General features: G+C 42.1%; 1 protein-coding gene and 1 long non-coding RNA gene across 2 annotated transcripts; one reads left to right on the top strand and one right to left on the bottom strand.

Moving 5' to 3' along the window:
- The first annotated feature begins 105 nt into the window (after positions 1 to 105).
- LOC119855822 (betaine--homocysteine S-methyltransferase 1) lies at positions 106 to 22,443 on the top strand. The gene is made up of 8 exons (XM_038402600.2): positions 106 to 255; positions 4,621 to 4,753; positions 10,281 to 10,399; positions 14,180 to 14,371; positions 15,917 to 16,064; positions 16,540 to 16,722; positions 20,555 to 20,783; positions 22,087 to 22,443. The coding sequence occupies exons 1-8, from the start codon at positions 208 to 210 to the stop codon at positions 22,277 to 22,279; spliced, it is 1,245 nt and encodes a 414-aa protein (XP_038258528.1). The 5' UTR covers positions 106 to 207; the 3' UTR covers positions 22,280 to 22,443.
- Positions 18,985 to 20,338, bottom strand: LOC122460241. The gene is made up of 2 exons (XR_006281424.1): positions 19,339 to 20,338; positions 18,985 to 19,083 (listed from the first exon to the last, which is right to left on the bottom strand). It is a non-coding gene; the product is annotated as an uncharacterized LOC122460241 (long non-coding RNA).
- Positions 22,444 to 23,892: the final 1,449 nt, after the last annotated feature.

Here is a 23,892-nt window from a genome sequence, read left to right as displayed (position 1 = left end):
CTCACACAGGATTGGCAGCCCCGCGGTGGGGCCAGGGTCCCAGGGAGCTAGGGTGGGAGGGTGTTGCCTGTTCCGCAATGGGCGTTGGGCGCAGCCCCGGCCACCCAGGACCCACCCCCCCATTCCGCCTCTCCGCCGGGGCTATAAAGGGGCGGGCTGGACGGTGTACGCCGAGTCTCGCGGCCCCGCTCCTAACGCCCCGGAAAGATGCAGGCGCCGCCTGGCGGAAAGAGCCCCCAGCACGCCAAGAAGAAGGTAAAGGCCCAGGGACTCGCGCCGTCCTAGGAGCCGCTGAAAGCGCAGGAAGCCCCCAGCTCGTGCCACGTGCGGGCGCCCTGTAGCCGCTGCGGGGACTGGAGCTCTCGGCCCGGCAGCCCCCTTGCGGGTAGGAGCGTGTGGCAGATCCAGCTGTCCTGTGATGTGCGCCAAGGGGAAGAGGCCGCCAAAGCTCCCGCTGCCGCTAAGGGTTTGAGCCCCTCACTTGCAAAGTCTGGAGAGGCAGCGGTGTTGGAACAAACCAGATCGCTTCGCTGATCTACCATGGGCGGGCCCCAGCCCCTGCTCCCACTCGGGGCTGCTGCTACTAGTGCAGGGCTGAGGGAGGGTGGGAAATCGAACCGTCATGCAAACTGAGTCGGGCAAAATCCTGCTCTGAGAACAGCAGCACGAGTCATCGCTCTGACACCGCCACCTCCTTCCAAGCACAGACCCTTTCCTCGCGGGGCGTGGGAGGAGAGCCCCAGAATTTGAGGCTGAGAAGCAGTTTGTATAGTTGGCAGGTTCAATAGGCGTTGTCCCATTTAGTAACAAAATTTGCCGTCTTGCTCTTTTCTAGGACTGTGTTCTTCAACTTTCTTCATTTGGAGACCTAAAAAATTTCAAACTTGGGTTGCACCCCTTTGGAAATCTTAGACTTAGTCTGCAGACCCCCCAGGGGTCCGTGGACCACAGGTTGAAAACCACTGGCCTAGGCCTAGAGCAGGATTTTGCGCCACTCAGTTTGCATGATGATTCTGTTTCCCGCCGGTGCAACTCGGGGCTGGCTCCAGGATTTTTGCTGCCCCAAGCAAAATTTTGGCCGCCCCTGCTTTTTTTTCTTGCCCCCCCACCTCTCCCTCAAATCCCCAGCCCCGCCTCCTCCCCTGAGCATGCTGCATTCCCCCCATTGTTTCCTGCTGTTCCCTGCAACCCCCCCGCCCTAGCTCACCTTCCCTCTGCCTGCTCCCCTGAATATGTCGCTGCTCCGCTTCTCCCTCTCAGGGGAGGGAGAAGTAGCACGTTCAAGGGAGCAGGCGGAGCAGAGGTGAGCGAGGGTGGGGGGCAGAGGAACTGCTCCCCGCCCCAGCTCGCCTCCACTCCACCACCGCCGACTCCCCTGAGCGGGCCTCCGCTCGGCTTCTCCTTCCCCCCTCCCTCTGAGGCTTGCCGCACAAAACAGCTGTTTGGTGAGCAGCAAGCCTGGGAAAGAGGGGGGAGAAGCAGAGCGCCGGTTGTGCGCTTAGGGGAACAGGCAGAGGCGAACTGGGGCAGAGGGGGTACATTTCTAAGGGCGGCATGGCTGGCACTGGAATGCCGCCCCTGGAAATGTGCTGTCCCAAGTACCTACTTGATTTGCTGGTGCCTAAAGCCGCCCTGGTGAAACTCCACTCACAGTAGCATGGGTAGGAAATTTAAAAAGCCTTAGTTAGTTTTCCATGATGATTGTGTGGGACTTTCACCCAGCAAAGAGATTGAAAAAGATTTTTTTTTTTTAATAAAAATGTGTGTTGGGGGTGTTTTGGACCTCTGCAATTGGCAAGAGGTCTCATGAAAAATTGCCTTGAATTCATTTTTAACAGAATAATGGCTTACAAGTTCACATTAAAGCGTATGATTTGATTTAACTTATCACATTAAAACATAGTGTCCATATTTCATATTAACATGTACATGGTAGTTTGTAGTAGCTCGTAACTAATGCATGAGGTGATATGTACATTCAATGTTTGCTCCCCTTTAAAGTTTCAGCCCGCTCCATCTTCATTAAACTTTTGAAGTGAACTCCCCCGGTGAAAGCTTCCTTGGCAGACCATGGAAACAGAGACCCAGATTATGATCTTCTACATTAGGGGTGGGCAAAAAACGGGCCGCATCCTGCCCATCGGACCTTTTAATCCGGCCCTTGAGCTCCCGCTGGGAAGCGGGATTGGAGCGGGGTCAGGGGCTTGCCTTGCTCCACTCTGCAAGTGCAGCAGCTCCGCATGGCTCCCGGAAGCAGGAGCAGCCAGGGGGTTCCGCATGCTGCCCCCGCCTCGAGCACCAGCTCTGCAGCTCCCATTGGCCAGGAACCATGGCCAGTGGGACCTGCAGCAGTGTTGCCTGCAGATGGGGCAGCGCGCAGAGCAGCATGGCCCTGTCTCCAGAGTGGGGACAGGCCACTGTTTCCAGGAGCTGATTCAGGTAAGTTCTGCCTGGATCCTGCACCCCTGAGCCCCCCAGTGCCCCAACCTTCTGCCCCAGCCCTGATTGCCCTCCAAATCTTTGATTCCAGCCCAGCGCACCCTCCTGCACCCCAAACCCCTCATCCCCAGCCCTACCCCAGAATCTGCACTCCCAGTCGGAGCCTTGCCCTTGTGCACCCCTGCCCCAGCCAAGAGCCCCCTCCGAACCACTCTGTCCCAGCCCAGAGCACCTTCCTGCACCCCAAAACCCTCATCCCTAGCCCCACCTAGAGTCTGCACACCCAGCCTGAGCCCTCATTCTTCCCTGTGCGCCCCCATGCTCCCCAATCCCCTGCCCCAGCTGGCCCTTCATACAATTTCCATACCAAGGTGTGGCCCTCAGGCCAAAAAGTTTGCCCATCCCTGTTCTACATGGCAGATTTACTCTTTTCTTGGTCAGGCCCATTCTAAGCACTCAGTTATTCATTTTCAAACCATAATCTTAACAAAGGCTCTGAACTTTCATAGTTACAACAGAAATTCACTAATGCAAATTAATGACTGGGAAGCACCTTCTGAGTTGCTGAATTTTGCAAGTTGAGGCCTGTTCCTGCTCACATTGAAATCAATGTCAAAATTTCCATTGCTGATTTTAGTTGGAGCAGTATCGGGCTCACAGTGCATAAGCAAATTTTTTTTTTTAAATAGTAGGGACGCTGCATTATTAAATTTACTTTGTTCATTTATTTGGAAAATGTCATTTTAGTCTGAAATGCTATTTATGCTAATAGTATGTAAATCAATGTTCTTACAGTATAATTTGTAGAACAAAGTTAATGTGAGAGATTACTCAGATCTTTGTCAAAGCTGTGCTGAGAAATAACTGGTCATCTTCTTTGTACATCAATTTATGAGGTGTGTGGATTAGTGAAGTGCTAATTACAGAGGTTTTACTTTACACCTCTCAAAGAGAAAATCTATCAAAGGAGACTACAAAGTGGAAAAAGTCTTCTACCAGGGGCTTTCAAGCCACACACAACTGTACTTGCACAAAGCTTTCATTTTCCTTCAGAGCTCAGATACTTCTGCATAAAACAATAAACTATATTATGCCATCTGGAAAGGGTAGATCTGGAGGGTAATGTGGCTAGCCTTAACACGCCTATGATTGTGTAGTCATTGTGAAAATGTCTGGGGACACTTGATTTTTTTTCAATAAAATACAAACAAATATGAGATCCAAATATCTAATATGTAGGGATATTGTGCAATTGTGGTACACTTATTAGAAATCTTTGGGTACATAAACCAATTAGGAACACGAGACATCTAACATTTTCAGATACAACCAATGCAATATTATCTTGCTCCAATATTGTTCATATTGTAAAAAGAAAACTATACACATTTTCTTTGCACTAGCTTACAATTCAAGACAAGAGGCAAGGCAAAACATGCAAAAGCTGAATTTTTTTGTAACCTGGCATCTTTTTAAACTTCAGGGCTATGCAAAATGGGCTCAGTTCTCTTTGGTTTTTACAAATGTGTGTGAACAAATCCAACCAAGTGAAAACAGCTTGCACAAAAAGTTAAATGAGATTGCATTTTAAGATGTCAGATATGTGTGTCAGTAAAATGTGACATGCATGCTTTTTTAACTGTGGCATGATGCCTTAATTGTGTCATTTTGTACTACAAGCTACTTGTGTTGTAGCATTGCCTAGGTGACCTTTATCTCAGCTGAAGAGTAAATGAGTTACTAAAAAAGTCTGATGCACTAATGTTTCTCTTCCAAAAGTCAACAAATCTTTTGCGAGAATTTAGGGCCCATAATGGGTGGGATTTTAACCATTTACTTTCACAGGAGCATGACAGGGCCCTTCACTTGTGATTTTGGGAATAGTGCATTTTTCAGTTTTTAGTAAAATTGTGATCATAGTCGGGAGCCTAGGTACTATATGTATGCTTATTATAATAAAGACCTACTTTTTTTGACAACTGACCTTCTGCCATTGTTTAAGCCTGAAAGATGCTTTAAAGAAACAGAATAACATGATGATGATGCTGTTGGCAATAGCCCCCAAATTATGCTTGGCTGTTCCCAAAAAACAAAGAATAACCAAGTCCCTATCTTGAAAAGTGTTTAGCCTCCAAAACTACATAGGTACAGTCCATCAACCTTTCCCCCTTTATTATTCAGGGCATTCTAGAACGTCTAGATGCTGGAGAAATTGTGATTGGAGATGGAGGATTTGTGATAGGTCTTGAAAAGAGAGGTTATGTAAAAGCTGGACCTTGGACCCCAGAAGCTGCAGTAGAACACCCAGAAGCAGGTCAGTCTTAACAAGAAACTGTAATCATGTGGAGAATGTAAAAATTTTTGACTATATATAACAAACAAATTACATATTTTTTTATTTAGAATTCTTAGCAGATTTTTAAATAGAAGTTTCAAAACAGCTGCTTGATTATTTAAGTCTCATGCAACTTTGTTGTAGTGGGGCTATTTTAGGAGTTCTGTATTGACTTAAAATGATATTTGTTTATTTAATACCTACGAGAAATTTGAAGTTTTTAATAATGAAGGTAAGGGCTTAGAGATCTTTTCATATAAGATTTACTCCACTGTGAAATGAGAAAAAATTAAATGCTGTAAGAACATAAGAAATGCTAAAGTGGAACAAACCAGGTATCTTCTCTCTGACAATGGCCAATGCAACATACTTCAATGGATGGTGTAACATCCTTCTGTCTTCCCCAAAATGCACCTAACTGAGCAATTCTGTACCATGAGGAGTAATTTCTTCCTGACCCAGCAAGTGATCAGCTTCTGCCTCAAAGCATGAGGATTGAAAATTATAGCATAAGTGTAATGTAGATGCTATTTATGTACACAATCTTTTCTAAAAACTTAATAGTCCTTATAACATCCTGTGGCAGCATGTTCCACAAGGCAGTTTACAATGGGTAGAAAAGTATTTCCTTTGAGACATTTTAAATGTGGTGCCCTTAAATTGAATACAGGAAATAGGAGTGCCAGAGTAGCCTTCTTTATAACATTAGTTATTTTATAGATCTATTTCCTCACTCTAATCCTTCCAGTCTTCTTTGAGTCTCTCTCTTTATATGGAAGCCTTCTCACAATGTCTTTTAACCAGGGCTTAAAACCATCTATGACACTTGCTACTAATGTGCTGATAACCTATTTCTCATGTCTATAAGATGCTTATAACATTTATTAACACTTTATATGCTATTTATAAATGTATATCCTTAATATGAAGTGTGAACATTTCCTTTTCTGTGCAGTGTGGTGCCTCCTCTGCACTGCTGACTTTTGCTCCTCTACCCTGCACGGTCATGTTACACAGAAATGTGTGGAAAATGGAGGAAGCAGCTGGCTGGGCCAGTTGGTATGAGAACTGCTACAGAGCTATCAAATCCCTCCTACCTTGTAAGGAAAGCACATAAGAGATGAAGGCTCTGGACAGGGGGCAGGGAAGAAAAAAGAACTGAGGAAGAAGGATGTGAGATTGAAACTTGATGCTGCTAGTTGGTGCAGGATTTGAAGAACTTTTAGAACTCTGAAGTTGAGCAATAAGCTATGTTCCTGACTGGTTCTTGTGTAATAGCTGGTATTAGCAGTGTGTTCTGTTAGAGCAGCTTCCTGGGTTATTCCAGAGTGTGAGTGCAGGATTTTGAGGGATTAGAGAGTTCAGAAATGAGCCCTAAATTGGTAACATGCCTACAATGTGAGATGTGTAAACAACTTAAAATGCTCTCACGGTACTGAAACCCTTGCAAGATCTCTAATACTATTGCTTGGTCATATGTGCGAGGTCAGATTTTGTCCACCTGGTGGGTTGACGTGAAAAATGATTTGAATGAGTTCTATAACGACACACTTTAAAAATACTGCACATCTTTAGCTAATACATCTCAACTATGACTGCAAAGAACATCTAAATTATTGTTAAAATTCCTGTAGTTGCTAGAGGCCCCAGCCACGATGGGGTCTATTGTGCGAGTCACTGTACACCTAGGAAGAGACAATCACTGCCTTTAAAGAATTTGCAATCTAAATAGACAAGACGGGCAAAGGAAGTAACATCCCACTTTTACAAAGAGATTAAAAATGTACAACAAGATTGTGACATGCCTGAAGTCACCTAGGAAGTCTGTAGCCCAGCTGGGAAATTTATTTATTGGGGGAAATTTGTTGGCCTTTGTTATGCAGGAGGTCAGACTAAATGATCTTGATGGTCCTTTCTGACCTTAAAATTGATTGATTAAACCCAGTTATTGTGAGGTTTCAGGCCAGTGTCTAAACCATAAGGCTATCCTTCCTCTCTAAATATTGACAAACTTAAGATCCTGCTTGGATCGTGGTGGTTTGGGATATTCATCTAATTTGCATGTTTATGAATTTTTTTTATTAGTTCACCTGCATCACCAATTCCTTGATTTTTGTGAACTGTAGTCTGCTGGGGATGCCACAATCATAAGCAAAGAGCACTGGAAGCCTGTGGGGAGAGGTAGATAAAACAAGTCAAGCATTAAGGAGCTCTAAGAATGTGTGGTCTCTCTTCTTGACCCAGACTCTTAGCAGAAGTTGGAACCCTTCAGGGAGATGCTATTTCAGCCTTGCTGACAGTCTATTGACCCATGGAGGATACAAAAGACATGGGAAAGGCTCCTGTGGTTAGCACAATCTAGCTTCTGGAGCTCAGCTCTACTAAGATAGCTGCAACTAAAGTTTCTAAGGCCAGAGGAGGGTTGGCTGTATTCTTGTCATACTTTGTTTTAATAAAGTTAACACACGTGTGTGCACGCTCACACACACAAACCCCTCGGAAGGGGGTGAGTCTTGAACATGTTTTGACTGTTTTAGAGTAGGGTACGATTTCTGCTGGCTCACAGGGGAACAGCACTAATTTTACCCTGTAACACAGGCACCAGCATACTATACTGTAATGATGGGTATTACTGCACTAGAAGAGGGTGTGCTGTAGTGTCACACAGCAGAAACAGGATCCATAAGGAGAGTTAGACAGAAATTGTTTAAAATTAGACAGAAATTGTGAAAATTGTAAAAAGCCTTTTCAATTTTCTGACTAGCTGTATCAATGACCCTTTATGGAAAGCAACCGATAGAAAACAAACTAGTGGATCCTAGAGGTATTCTGAAGTAGCCCTTTGTTTGGAATGAATGACCTGTTTTTAAAATTATAATTAAAAATAAATGCTGCTCACACTTGGAGTGTTTTGACTGCCTCTGTTCAAAGGATGTGAGATTGAAACTTGATACTGCTAGTTGGTGCAGGATTTGAAGAACTTTTAGAACTCTGAAGTTGAGCAATAAGCTATGTTCCTGACTGGTTCTTGTGTAGTAGCTGGTATTAGCAGTGTGTTCTGTTAGAGCAGCTTCCTGGGTTATTCCAGAGTATGAGTGTAGGATTTTGAGTGGTCTGGTTTGTGTGCTCAGCACTGTCCTCTACTAAGTGGAATCAAACGTGATCATGTATATAGATACTCTACACTCCTGAGGGCAGGAGTGCTACCCCTGTACAAATAATAAATAGTATTAAGTTTGGGTAAAAAGGGGGAATAGCAATTGCTGGCCATAAGAGGAGGGTGCTTGGCAGTACACTAATATTTTCACATAAAATATTGCTTTTGTGCTTTTTAATTTCCAAGATTGATAGTTATTCCTGTGACAGGCTGGCTTGCCTGTGTGCTGGAGAGCTTGGGGCTAAGCCAGCCCTGATTACAAGATGAGCCCCACTTGAAAGGAATCAAGTGATTCTGATATAAAAGCCAGCAAGAAGCTGCAGAGAAAGGGTGGTTGAGAGAGAGTAGTAGAGGCTGTTTCATGCAGGAAGCCTGGTGGTAAGCTGGGAAATGCTCAGGAAACAGAAACCAGAGAAGCTGTAGTTGGCTTGAAGAAGCATCTGTAGGAAGCAGGACTGGTTCCTGCAGAGACATTGAACTTTCACCCAGCTCTGGGAAAGAGGGCTAGGAACCCTCCAACTAAGGAAAGAGAGACACTAAACTGGGCTTCAGACCTGGAGTGCCAGTATGTACCCAGGGACTGAATAAATTGGACCACAGGTGGAGAATATTGTAATTTTTCTTTAGACTGTGTGGAATTTAAGGAAAAGAAGCACTCAGGCAGCAATAAGTGGCCACAGTGCTACAATTACTATTTTGTTTTTCATAGGCTAGAGCAGTTCCCTTATCTTCAGTATTAACTAATTTCCTGGGCAGTTGCTGTGTTCCCTTTCTCACACCCATCTAAGGGCTGGTCTATACTAAAGCTGTAAGTCAATCTAACTTGCGTTACTTAGGTCGACTTACAGTGGTGTCTACACTCCACTGTGTTGATGGGAGACACTCTCCTGCCAACTTACCTTATGTTTCTCAACATAAGAGAACATAATGAGAACATAAGAGACTTCTGGATTACAGAAGTCGATGGGAGAGCGCTCTGCCATCAACTTGGTGTGTCTTCACCGGACCTGCTAAATTGACACCACTGCATCAATCACAGCAGTGCAGATTTAGCCAGAAGTGTAGATGCACCCTTAGTCTGATCTCTTTCTGTACTTCCTCTTCCTTTTGCTGACATCTGCTTTCCTTTCCCATTCACTTTACCCCTTACAGCAATCCTGCTAAGTGACACTTTGTTACCCAGGGTTTTCAGAACCCAAAGCAATGATAATGTAACTGTTTCTCTCCAGGTGGTGTCAGGAATAAATCAATGGGGACACAGTTCCCCTGTCTGATAAATGATACAAACCAGAGTGCTTTTACTTAAAAGTACTTTTTTTTATTAGATCGTAAGCACACACAAATACTGTCACAGTAGGTTCAGAGCATCTTTAAACTTTATATTTACCAAAGTTAAGATGGCCTTGAGGAATCAACAGCCAGGCTTCTGGGGGCCCCTCCTTCTGTCTAGCTGCTGGGGAACTTAGTTATCAGATCCTTGCCCAAAGAAATCTTCCTCAGACTGCTGCAAAGCACACTTTCTAATTAAACTTTTTATAATTTTTCTCCAGACAAAGCCTATACCTCAAAATAGTCCCTGGTAGGCTAACAATTTCCCTAGAAACAGCCAATAACAATTCATTATTCTCCTTATCAGAAAAGCATTTCTAATTAGAACAACAATAAAACTTACATGTCAGAAGTGCCTAAAACTGAGGTTGGCTGTCCAAATTTTCCTTCTGTTTTCAGGTAACCTTAACTTTCTGTCCCAAACTCCCATTCTGATAGCAAAACTGCAAACGTGCAGCTGCATGGCTTTGCCTCTCAGGGCCCTAAAACTATGTCTAGCTTTGTGATGTTTGGGTTTCAGCTGTCAGTGGTTGAACATATGAAATAGCTGACTGCAGTGCTGTCAAGTTCTGGGGTACATGCAGAAATGTCAATTTGGAGGCTACAGATTGGGAGGTCTGCAGTACAGACTACAGCAAAAGATAGGCAAGGTGCCAAAGATTCAGTGAGTGAGCTTACTGGCAGGGTAACTGTAGGGTAAAAGGTCCTCCATGGTTGACTAGACAGATCACTGACAGTCTCAGCAGAGGCTGTTTGACTGGCTAAGGAGATTGAATTATCTGCTTTCCCCTATAAATTGTCCCTCCAGGTTTGGAGGTAAATCAACAGAGAAGGTGGCAGTGTTTGCTGCAGATGCTATACTTGCTCCAAAACTAAGTAAATGTCTTTTTACAATACCATTAATTCAGAACCTTTCCTAAGTTAACATAACCTAACCAATAAACATGCAACTGTGCAAACAGGTGCTAAAATGGTAGCAACCATATCAAACTTTTTTTTGCTTTTTTTAATATCTTGCAGTTCGTCAACTTCATCGGGAATTCCTCAGAGCTGGATCAAATGTTTTACAGACATTCACCTTTTATGCTAGCGAAGATAAATTAGAGAATAGGGGCAACTACGTATCTGAGAAAATATCTGTGAGTAAACGCTGGTTTTAATGGTGATCTATGGAAAATGGATACTCTTCTGGTTTGAACACAGGTTTCTTTTTACAGCTTGTCAGAGTTAATTTAGTAATATTCAAGCGCATGGAAATAAAAATTCGAATCAAATGGGGGGGTGTGGCTTATGATTTCATAGTTTGAAGTGGTAGGAAGGACCTTTGGCTTACAATGGCAAAGGGAAAAAAATCAAAACATGGGTAGTAGTGAGAAGAGGGGAAAAGAATACTGAGTCATATATTTTTATTCAACTTAAAGAACTTAGTGTATCTGGAGTTATCTTAAATGGGGTACATTAATGACTGAATCCACAAACAGCAAGATCAGTGGTAATAGGGGATCCTTCAGCATCTGGAGAAAGAACCCAATCCCTGAAATTATGACGAATCCCAGAGAAAATAATACGTGGATAACGAATGTGTGCTAAGACCATATCATCTACAACACAGCAATAACCAGTAGATCCAAAATATTGATTTTGGTCCTAAATCTTGCCCCCTCTTTAGGTGAAGAGGGGCCCTGACAGCAGAACTACTGTAATTGTGCTGCAGAGGGGAGGAGAAAGATACTGTGAGCCCCCAGGGTACAAGAGTGGGTGTGGACTCTAGCTCAGGGCTCTGCCAGAGCCCTGTATAGCAAGTCTTTTGGGAATGGAGGGTTTGCCACTGTGTGGTTCCTCTCATTCTTCTTCCTGTGAAGGGGGTCACATTGCCTACTCAAGCCTTTGGTACGTGGAGAGGATTCTATGAGGGGAAGAAATTCCTCCCCTCATCCCTGTGGAGATTTCCATGCCCTGAGAAATTACTCAGGTTAAGTGCTGGGGCAGGATTTGGGGCCTAATTAACAAATCAAGGTTATCCTAAAGCCACTGCATGTATTAGAATGAGATACTTAGTTCTGCTCTTATAGCACATCATCAGGTCTTGCCCACTTAGACTGTCATAACTTGTATTCAATCTGACTTTATACTTCCATCCAGTTAATGATAAATATGCTGAGCCTGATTCTATCCAGAAGATACAAATAATTTCCAGTGGGATGTAAAAGAGTTGCTTATATCCCAAAAGGGGAGAAGCATTGATCCCTGAGTCATTACTCATATTGTGGCACTGTGCATTGTATAGACAAGATCCCAATGTGGGAGTGTCTCAAAACAGATTGGCTATACATTACTCTATGATCAGAATGTCTTCAAATGACTTTTTCTAACATTACTATAAACATTTTTTCTTAAATTTTTCTATCCCCATTAACATTGTGCCCATATTTACCTGTTTTTATTAAGTCATTCAGATTGAGTTTGCATAAAGAGGATGAATGCTTTAGTCTATTTTTTTTTTAACTTAAATCCCTGTTTCTGTTGGTTGGACATGCTTCCATACCTATAAGGAGAACCTTGCTGTTTGTTCTATCAATCCCAAATCATGACTTTTTAAACAAATTATTGTGTTTCCCCCAAGTTTAATCTGTTTTCACATATTCTCTTTGCACTGCTAACTTAGGTGTATGGGATACTTGGCTTTCAGTCTACATTGATTAATCAATCATAAGTACTGATATCTGTTTTCCTTTATATACCTATTGTGATCGACCCAGGCCAGTTGGGTACAGCAGAGTAGTTGAAGGCAGATACAATGGCCACTGGATAAGCACTTTTCTGTTCCCTGACTGATCAGAGCAGGGGCTGCTCCAAGCTAGGGTGGATGCATGACTCCAATTAGCCTCCAAAGAGTCAGGTGAGGCTATTAAACTAATGTGAACACCTGACTCTAAGGCCCCCTCTGATACTATAAAAGGGCTCACTCCAATCTGGCTGAGGAGCACCAGGGAGCAGAAGTGTGGCTGAAGGGCTGGGTAAAGAAGACATCCTCAAGCCATTGGAACAGGAGCCCTAAGAAGGCGTTGAGAGGGAAACAGGGGAGCTGTGGGGAAGTGGCCCAGGGAAATGTAGCAACACTGGCAGTGAAAAGTCAGCTACCAACAGCTGCTGCCATTAGGGTCCCTGGACTGGAACCCGGAGTAGAGGTGGGCCCAGGTTCCCCGCAACCTGCCACTACAGAAACGCCTCCTGGGCGGGGAAGACAGGCCCCTGTTAGGACAGGAGCCTAAACTGTTTTGGAATAAGCCCCTAGGGACAACAGACTGTGGGAGTTCTCTCACCAACCTCCTTGCTGGCTTATGATGAAAAGGGTTCAGTAGACTGTACCTGGCCCAAGAGGGAGATGGGCTAGCTAGAGGGTTACAGTCAGCCTCTGAGGCTAGCATAAACCACCTGGACCCGCGGGGACAAGGTCAGAGCTCTACCACACCATATATTTAAATTTGTTGATTTATTATCTTTACAATGGGATAATTAATGCTATACTAGTTAAAATTTATTTTGATTCTCACAGATGTATGTACAAGATCCAGCTTAGTAATTTGAGTTTCCAAATTATAATATAACAACCACAGACAAGCAGCACTTCTCAATTTATAAAAATATATATAAATGTATCCATATTAGGCTCTATAGGTGGTCTTTGAACTGTAAAGAAGAATCTGTTTAAAACAAATAGTTGCTTATATAAGCATTATTTTAGAAGCAGAAAATTCGTAGGAGGTTCTTTTATATATGGCTATATAAAATATCTTGATGGAGGTGTTGTCTACATACTAACTACGTTTAATTATGGCTTGACTATGGGGGATCCAAAACATCTTAATATGATGAAAATCTCTTGGAAATATGTTGTCTTTTTATATATAGTTAACTTATCAAAAAAACCCAACCAACCTTTAAATATATGTACTGTGATGACTGGTGAGTAACCAGTCAGGTACTCGGTACAACAGGTTAACTAACAGACTTCTTAATGATCCATTATGAGGTGTGAGAAACCAGATAGACTTGGTACTCTTTAGTAATGCAGCTTATCCCAAAACTATCTTGTATTTTTGATCAATACTCAGAATTATCAAAATGAATGTTATATAATTGTGAGATTAATCAAAAATATTTGCAAAATTGTTTGCAAATGCAAGATGCTACTATAAATAAAACCAAAATGTTGTTATAACAATACACCACCAGAGGCATCAATCACAATAATGCTAGTGTCAGACGAGGGTGTAAGATCGTTATGTGCCCTATTAGCCAACCGAAGGACATGATACGCTGACATTTATTTTACTAACATGCTGCTGCAGTAATCTTAAATGTCTTCATATTATGACAACTTTCAGATGGTGTGACGTTACTTCAGGGCCATCCCTAGCTATTCTAGGGCCCTAAGCAGCTCCTCTGGGGGGGTGGGCAGGCCTTTGCGGGGGGGCTGGCTTGGGCGGAAGGAGGGAACCACCCCCAAGCACTCAACGGCGGTGCGGCTGGGGCTGGGTCTCTGCACTTCCCACCACTGGTGAGTGCAGCCCCAGGGCACCAGGAAATTTGGGGCACCTACACAGCTGGGTGCTGCTCCAGCCCCTGCTGCGGAGCTCAGGGGAGTGGGGGAGGAGCAGGGGCTGGAGCAGCACGCAGCTGCGTAGGTGCCCCAAATTTCCTGGTGCCCTATGCCACTGCGTACTTTGTGTATGGGTTAGGATGGCCCTGCATTACTTGGTACTTTAATATGTTTTAAAGAAGCAAAGTCTATTTCTAAAACTAATTTAAAATTTTAAACGTGAAATTGATTATGGGTCCTAAGATTCATTTTTCTTCTGAAATGCAGGCATTTCTGAACTAAATCAGTACTGATGTGGTCTGTTCTCATATTTTAGGGCCAGACAGTGAATGAAGCTGCTTGTGACATTGCAAAGGAAGTGGCTAAAGAAGGAGATGCTTTGGTAGCTGGAGGAGTCAGTCAGACACCATCATACCTGAGTGGTAAGGATGAAGCTGAGGTTAAAGCAATTTTTCGACAGCAGTTGGATGTCTTTGCCAAAAAGAATGTGGACTTCTTAATTGCAGAGGTAAATCCAACTGTAAAGAAACAAAGTGCCTTCAGTGATGCAATTTGCTAGCTGATCAAATTTCCTTAGAATTGAACGGTTTCAGAGTAGCAGCCGTGTTAGTCTGTATTCGCAAAAAGAAAAGGAGTACTTGTGGCACCTTAGAGACTAACAAATTTATTAGAGCATAAGCTTTCGTGAGCTACAGCATCCGATGAAGTGAGCACGAAAGCTTATGCTCTAATAAATTTGTTAGTCTCTAAGGTGCCACAAGTACTCCTTTTTCTTTTTTCCTTAGAATTGAAGTCTCTAGTCAGTTTTTTGGGAATTCACATGTATGTTGATGCCTCCTTTAAAATTTGCTGCTGTGCTCTTATGCAAATAGTAGCAGATATATTCTTCCAAATACAATACTGGCAGACATTGCAGTGTAGAGTGCAACCGAGACCCTAACCCCAAATCTCTGTTCTGGTCTGTGCAGAAATGAAAGGGGAGGGTGATGGGGCTTTACCCCACTTTTGCACCTCCCCATACTCTGTGTGCCTTCTCCACTACCATCCTAAATTAGAGGAACCTTAAGATTGTTCTAACTTGCACTCTGCTGCCCATGGCCCTTGATAATAGCTGGATGCAGCAGTGCTCCAGGCATGGTCCCATTCCCCTGGCCACATGCCAGCACATCCTCTGAGGGGGATGATGTGGAACTGACAGTCAGTTTTGTCCTAGGGAAGACTCTGTCAGCAACATTCCCTGCTGGGCAGGTCTGCTACCTTAATAGCTCCTTTATGCTGCCAGACTGGTGTAAAGGGGCCATAGAACAAGGTAGAATGGAGAATTGAGCCCTTTATCTTCATTTGCAGCTAAATCCAGAGAAGCAGTAAGCACTTCCCAGTCCTGTTCACTTCAATTGAAGTGAAAGATCTTCATTAGTATTAGTCCCGTAATGTTTCAAATGATGCTGATGACAGTTCTTGGTATTCCTTGTGGAATTAGGATCTTTGATTATTCAGGACCAGATTGTGGCCACACAGGAGCATAAGGAGGCATAACACCTTCCTCCTATCTCTGCTCCAGTGTAATCTCACCACATCTCCACTACTGGTGTGGAAGGGTAAGCAGGGGCAATGCAGGCAAGTGGGAGTGAATGGAGACAAGGAATGGGCAGAGAACAGCGGAGCTGGTGAGATAGGAGGGTTAACAATCTGCTTCTGGCACTAACCAATAGCAAATGACCACCCACTTGGAGCAAGGGGGGAATAGGGAAGGAATCGTGCCTCGGAGGCATAGTTCTTTCTCTGGGGTGCTATGCGCAAGCATTTACACAGAACAAATTTTACAAACATAATCTAAATCCCAGTAACGGAGGCTGAGGGTCTGATTCTATTAATCTTTACAGCAGTGTAAGTCAGGAGTAACTACTGAAGTCAATAGTTACGACAATGTAAATGAGAGGAGACTCAGGCCCTGAGATCTACCTGGGTGGGAAGGGTAGAGAGTAAGGAGTGTGTAACACTTAGGCTGGGTCCTCATGCACAAGAAAATTAGATTAGATTTACTTTCTTTCAGTATTTTGAACATGTTGAAGAAGCTGCATGGGCTGTTGAAACCTTAAAAGAATCTGGGAAGCCAGTCGCAGCTACCATGTGCATTGGTCCAGAGGGAGACTTGCATGGTGTACCACCTGGAGAATGTGCTGTCCAACTGGTAAAGGCTGGTAAGAAATTTCCTCCCCCATATACTCTTAAAAATGTATTTATATTTTTAGGAGTACAGTAACTCCTCGCTTAACATTGTAATTATGTTCCTGAAAAATGCGACTTTAAGTGAATCCAATTTCCCTATTAGAATTAGTGTAAGGGGGCGGGAGGGTTCCAGGGAAAAAATTTTCACCAGACAAAAGACTATATATTTTTATTTTCATATAGTCTTTTGTCTGGTGAAAATTTTTTCCCTGGAAAAGTGTGTGTGTGTGTACTTGTATTGTTGGGGGGGAACCATGCAAGATTTTAAGAGATTGTGTCTATCTCCTGTCCTGCCACTTGATTTTTGCTCTGATGGGGTTGTGGTCATACTGGTAGTGTAGACGTTGAATGCTTTGCTTCCAAAGCACTCTGGCTAAGAATTTTAATTGCTATTACATCATTGCCCGGTTCCTGGAAAGCCATGTAACTGGAAAGTTGTCTTCACAGGTGCTTCTATTATTGGAGTGAACTGCCATTTTGATCCAGAGACTTGCCTGAGAACTGTGAAGCTCATGAAAGAGGGCTTGGAGGCTGCTAAACTGAAAGCACATCTGATGTCTCAGCCTCTTGCTTTCCATACCCCTGACTGTGGGAAGCAGGGCTTTATTGATCTTCCAGAATTTCCTTTTGGTAAGACCTAGACTTTTTTTTTTTTAAATTGGTGATTTTTAGTAAAGAAAAAGCTGCAGTGGTATCAGTGCATGCAGTGGCATCAATCCGTACACTGTTGTGCAGAATTTCAAATTAAGGAAAGTCAGAGCAGTAGATATTAACCAAAATGAATTTTAGAATCATAGAACTGTTGGCTGGAAGGGATCTCAAAGTCCTCAAATCCAGCCCTCTGTACTGAGGCAGGACCAAGTAATCCTAGACCATCCCTGGCAGATGTTTGTCCAACCTGTTCTTAACCTCCAATGATGAAGATTTCAGTCTCCTTTGGAAGCCTGATTTAGAACTTAACTACCCTTTATACTTAGTTTTTCCTAATGTCTAACCTAAATCTCCCTTGCTGCAGACTAACCCCACTACTTTTTGTCCTACTTCTAGTGGACATGGAGAACAATTGATCAGAGTCCTTTTTTTTTTTTTTTTTTTTTTTTAATAACCGCCCTTAACTTATTTGAAGACCTATCAAGTCTCTTTCTTCCCTCCCCCCCACCCCAATCTTCATTTTTAATGTTTTCTAAACTTTTTCTCACTTTGCTGCTCTCCTCTGGACTCTCTCCAATTTGTCTACAGCCTTCCTAATGTGTGGTGCCCAGAATTTGACATACTACTCCAGTTGAGGCCACACAAATACTTAATAGAGTGGGACAGTTACCTCCTGTGTTTTACATACACTATTTCTGTTAATACCTCTGAGAATATTAGCCTTTTTAGCCACTGCATCACACTAACTCAAATTCAATTTGTGATCTACTATAATCCCAAGATCGTCTTTCACAGTACTGCCACCTAGTCACTTATTCCCCAATTTGTAGCTGCGCATCTAATATTTTCCTTCCTAAGAGAAATACTTTGCATTTATCTTTTTTACGTTTCATCTTCTTGAATTAAGACCAATCTCTCCAATTTATCAAGGTCATTTTGAATTCTAATCCTGTCCTCCAAAGTGCTTGCAACCCCTCCCAGTTTAGTGTCGTCTGCAAATTTTATAAACCTACTCACTCAATTTATCAAAAATATTGAATAGTATCAGACGGAGGACTAACGCTATTGGAACCCATTAGATACATCCTCCCAGTTTGACAGCAAACCATTCGTAACAAGTCTTTGGGGACAGTTTTTTTTCAATTTGTTGTGCACTCACCTGACAATAATCTCATCTAGACCACATTTCCCTAGTTTTCTTGTTATGTCAAAACCCTTAGCAAAATCAAGATATATCACATTGACTGCTTAACTCTATCCATTAGACCAGTAACTTTGTCAAAGAAAGAAATTAGGTAGGTTGCGTCAAGAAAAAAATTATGCCAGATCTTGCTGGCTATTCTTTCTAACCCTCTTATTTTCTAGGTGCTTACAAGTTGGCTGATTGATAATTTATTCCAGTATCTTTCCAGGCATTGAAGTTAGACTACCTGATCTATAATACCTGGGTGCTCTTTGTTCCCCCTTTTAAAGATGGGTACTATGTGTGCCCTTCTCCAGGCCTCTGGGACCTCACCTGTCCTCCATTAATTCTCAAAGACCATCACTAATGGTTTCCAGATTGCTTCAGCTAGTTCCTAAAGGTTCCTAGGATGAATTTCATTAGGGCCTTCTGACTTGAATATATCTAACTTGTAGTAGGCTTTAATCTATCTTTCCTTATCTTGGCTTGCGTTCCTTCCTCTTTATTAATACTAATTGTGTTGAGTATCTGGTCACCTTTTTATTGAAGGCTGAAGCAGAATAGACATTAAACACTTTAGCCTTCTTGATGTCCTCAGCTATTAGCTCTCCTTCACTGCTAAGTAGAGGGACCTACACTTTCCTGTCTCTCCTGCTCCTAAAGTATTAAAAGGTAATCTGAAGAGATTCTTTTATGTCACTTGCTAGGTGTAACTCATTTTGTGCCTCAGTCTTTCTGATTTTGTATCTACATGCTTGTCCTATTCTTTTGTATTCCTCCTTACTAATTTATCCATGTTTTCACTTTCTGTAGGATTCCTTCTTGATTTTTTTTTCAGACCATTAAAAAGCTCCTTAATGGCTTAACTAGCTTTTAACTAGTCTTTTTTTTTTTTCCTTTGTATAGCGATAGTTTGCAGTTGTGCCGTTTTTAATATTGTCTCCTTGAGAAACTGCAAGCTCTCCTGAACTGTTTCCCTTAGAATTCTTCGCATGGAACGTTACCTGTCTTCTGAGTTGACAGTCTTCTTCTCTTTTTTTTTTTTTTATTTTTTTTTAAAGTTCATTGTCCTTATTCTGCTGCTCTCACTCCTTCCTTTTTTCTTAAAATCATTAAATCTAACATTTCATGATGATTTTCATCCAAATTGCTTCCACCTTCAGATTCATTATGAATTCCTCCCTGTTGGTCAGAATAAGTCAAAAATAGCTATGCCCCAGCTACTTTCTCCACTTCCTGAAACACAAAGTTATCCCCAGTACATTCCAATAATGTATTGGAAACTTTGTGTTTTGCTGTATTACTTTTCCACCAGATGTCTGGATAGTTAGTTCCCTCTCTCCCCCCCTCATTACTACAAGGTCTTGTGTATTTTGGATATTTGTTGTTTGCTCTAGAAATGCCTCATCCACCTTCTCTTCCTGATTTGGTGGTCTATGGCTGACCCTTATCATGATATCACCCCTAATTTTTTTTTTACCCCCTTTATATTTACCCAGAGTCTCTCAACTGGTCTGCCTCACACCTCCACCTGGATCTCAGAACAAGTGTATATATTCTTGATGTATAATGCAACACCTCTTGCCTGGTCTTCCTGAACAAGCTATGCCTCTCTATGCCAATATCCCAGTCATGAGATTTATCCCACCAAGTCATAATTAATCTTATGTACTAATGCTTCAATGTAAGCACTACTTACACTGACGGGTAGGGTTCTCACATCAGCATAGGTAATCCACCTCCCCAAGAGGCAGTAGCTAGACCTACATTGGTTCAATGCAGCACTTCTGATCCCCCTGCAAGTAACTTATAGTTGTGGGAGGAGGGAAGCATAGCTGTCCTCTCTTCGACTCCAGGCAGCAGCAGAGGGGACAAAGGGTAGGATAGAGGCCATCTGCCACGTAGTAGATGGAATTGAAAGTCTATTGAGCCTGTTATCTGACAGAGCAGCTGGCCACATTTGCTGTTCTCTAGCTCACACTCAAAAAGCAGGCGAGAAGTGCAAGGGACTATTGGTGTGTTTCACCCAGTTGCAGGTGAGTTGATAGCCTTTTGATATAGTAGATTGAAGTCTGTTTTCCCCAGGCACAGAGTGGTTGGTTGGTTGGTTGTTTTTTGTGAAGTGCAGAGATTAACACTTGGTTTCTTAAAGCACTGAGATGCTATTACTCCACAAACATAGAAGCTGAGTAGAGTTAAACACTCATACTATTTTAAGTGGTACTGGCATTTTTCAGTAAATATCAATAAGAAATATGAATAAAGCCTGTATTTTAAGTGTGACCTCTGATTTACACTTAAATACCCACCTAGTAGCTGGCACTCAATTTAGGGCTTTGTCAAATTAGAATTTGATAGGCTTTATCCCTCTGGAACAAGGAAACTTCAGGCAAGTATGCAACAGAGGAGCATTCCAACACCTAAAAGCTGAAATGTAATGAAATATTGTATCAGTAGGGTCCAGTGTGATTAACAGTGTTTAAATCTTTACTGCAATAGCCCAGTCATGCCTGTGACATTGTACTTTGCATGTTTGCGAAATTAACTGTAGCTGAAAATGTAAAACAATTTAACTAAATATCTGCTAAAACTAAGTATTACGGTTAAAGCTGACGTATATCATTGTAGCTCTGGAGCCAAGAATTCTCACGAGATGGGATGTGCAAAAATATGCAAGAGAGGCCTATAACTTAGGGATTCGATACATTGGAGGCTGCTGTGGATTTGAGCCTTATCACATCAGAGCAATAGCTGAGGAGCTAGCCACTGAAAGAGGATTTTTGCCACCGGCTTCTGAGAAACATGGTAGCTGGGGTAATGATTTGAGCATGCATACCAAACCCTGGGTCAGAGCAAGGTATGTATAATAACTGTAGTACTTCGCTTAAATGGCACATGAAATATGCTTCCTTCAGGTGGCTTTAGCAGTCTTTCTTCCTGGGCAGATTGGCCATGGAGAGGAGGAGTCCCATTTGCCTTCCTCCCCACTCTTAAATAGGATTTACATAAGGTGGGAATCCTTTGTTTGCCAAACTTGATCCACCCCCTTTCCCTTCCAGTGGAAAGTTACAAGAAGTCCCAGATACTGTTTAGTATCAGGTGACAAGACCGCCTGACTCAGTAGTATCACAGCATCCATGAGTCAGTGGCAGTATGGAGTGTCTGCAGGAAGGCCAAGTCTTTTCATAGTCCATTGTCCTTGCTGATGGACTGTCCCCCTTGTCTGGGTTTTCAATTGTTGTTGTACCTGAAATGTTAGCAGTGGGAGTCACCCAAAGTAGCACAGTTGAAATACAGATACATAGTCAATATTCCTAACTTCAGATACAGAAATAATACAGGCAAACACATTGGATAATCACATTCAGTAAATTGAAAAGGAGTACTTGTGGTACCTTCGAGACTAACAAATTTATTTGAGCATAAGCTTTCGTGAGCTTTGTTAGTCTCGAAGGTGCCACAAGTACTCCTTTTCTTTTTGCAGATACAGACTAACACAGCTGCTACTCTGAAACCTGTCATTCTGTAAATTATAACCATTCCAATGGTATCTTAAAAGACCCATCTTCCATAAAGAACATCTCAGTTATGTCATGTCATATATAAGCATTTTCATAAAGAATATGGCATGAAATGTCACAAATGCCTTATAGCTTGTTAAAATAATTAAATTCTTATGCTTTAATCTGTTTGCCCAATGGGTCTTCTCAGACTACTTTGACGAAGATTGGTCTAGACATTTGTACTCCTCCCGCGGCCCCCTGTTTGTTGTTGGTTAATACAATTCAGTGCATCTGTATTGGTTTTGGGAGCATATAACTAGAGAGGCCCCTTAAAATGAAAGAATTGTAATATGATTTGGTTTGGATTAACACGAGTTATTCATAGCAACTTCTAAGATATAGAATTAATATAGACTACCATGCTAATAATACCTATTTGGTGAGTGGCTTAAAATGTTGCTTTAAAAGAATAGAAAACTTTAACACCACCAATCTACATAAATTTCTTCCTGTATCCAGACCTCACATTGAGCTAAAACTTATGCAAATGAATTAAATCCACTGACTATTTTGATCTAGTTGTCAAAATATTTTAGACTGTTGTATCATTTCCTCAGCCTCGTTCATTAAAAATATTAAACATTTTTCTTTCTTTAGGGCAAGAAAAGAGTACTGGGAGAATCTGTTGCCTGCTTCAGGCAGGCCATATTGTCCTTCAATGTCAAAACCAGATAACTGGGGAGTGACCAAAGGAGCTGCAGAGCTGATGCAGCAGAAAGAAGCAACAACTGAACAACAGCTGAAGGAGCTCTTTAAGAAGCAGAAGTTCAAATCCAATATAGTAGCTTAAGTATTAGCCTGAAATATGTATGGAGAATTTCCAAATGTGCTTGCGTCACATGAAATAACTTGTGAAGACAAATGTCCATGTATCCATTTACATGTAATGGAAGAAGCTAAATGCAGACACAATTTGATTGCAAATGAGATCAAATCTTAATAAAACACATTTCTCTAAGACTGTTAGTGTTTATTCCTTCACCCACTTACTTCCCTCGTCATTCTCACATGAACAGAGCAACAATACCCGAAGACACAAACAATTAGATGTTTATTGGGATGAACTTCCAGCAAGCAATGATTCAAATTTTTTTCCTCAGTGTCCCCCTTCCCAGTTCTAATGCCATAGAGCTTTGCTTGTGTCCCTGTCCCATTTCCCCCTGCTTAGCAAAACATGATTCCAATTCCCCACCTGCATTTCCTGTTCCCATTTCCCCCCCTTACTTCCTGATTGACTACATAGTAAAACTTGAGTTCTGATTAGCCATACCTTAACCAATCATTTTACTGAAATTTAACTAACCAATCCTAACCTTTTGTAACACGATTATCTAACCAATTATCCCACCACCTTAATTGTTTGTCTGCTGTATAATTAATTTTTGTTGGGTGTAAACCAATCACAGAACCAGACAGATTATACAGACAAACAATAGGGAAATGGGGATTATAGTGATAGAACAACAAAGAAATGAGGTTTTCACGCCCAGCTATTGATAAGTGAGTTCTTGCCAAACAGGATGCTGTCTAACTAAGTTTTTCTTTAAATCTTCTAGGCTCTTCCCTTTCTCTGGAGGTGATAGGTTGGATCACCTTTTTAACTGCCTGAAACTACCTTCTTTCAGTGTGTCTAGCTTGAAATGTAAGGATGTGACCATTTGCTTCCCAGTTTACGGCTGCCTCTGCTGCTTAGCTAAAGGCCTTAGCATAAGAACAGGGCCTCAGACGGTCACAGTGAGAAAAGGTCCTATACAGGCAGACAGTGATTCTGATTCTTTAAAAATTCATTTAACACAAGGTAGGGAAGGTTGACGTATTAATAATTAAGCTACCATTAGGATTTGTTTAGTGCTGTTATTTGGTAACATGATGGTTTAAAAGGAGTACAGTGCTAATTGAATGTTCAGAGAACAAAAATAAGTAAATTTTTTTTTAAACTCCAGTCTCCAAAAGAAAAATGTCAAAGTGCAATAGGCAGAAGTAGTAAAAGTATTAATCCAGCATGCCTAAAACCCCATGAACTAAGAGCTTTTTAAAAAAAAAAAATTGCTATGAAGGGATAATATACCTCCAGTGAACCATGATCCAGAATTCTCTCCAGCTTGGTGGCACTCAAACTGAAGCTCCCCCCAGTAGATGACACTTCCGAAAATTGTCCTGTGTTTGGAGGGAGTAAAACACCTCCATGGAAAGTTTTTACAATGTGACTCTCTCAAGTAGAGACACCTCGCCAATAGAAAACAAAGGGCAGGAAAGTTTGGATAAACCTAGTTAGAAATTGGGTTCTGTAGTCCTCCAAAAAATTAAACCAGATTTCTGTCTGGATTCAAAATCCAAGCAGTAGTGTTTTGGAAATGTGGGAGGAGCCTGTACAGCTGCTTTAAAACCCTCTATACCAAAACA

The sequence above is a fragment of the Dermochelys coriacea genome, chromosome 5 (assembly GCF_009764565.3).
Source record: "Dermochelys coriacea isolate rDerCor1 chromosome 5, rDerCor1.pri.v4, whole genome shotgun sequence".
NCBI classification, from domain to species: Eukaryota; Metazoa; Chordata; order Testudines; family Dermochelyidae; genus Dermochelys; species Dermochelys coriacea.
The sequence above is the reverse complement of the archived record's forward strand: the minus strand, read 5'-3'. Positions and strand labels throughout refer to the sequence as shown.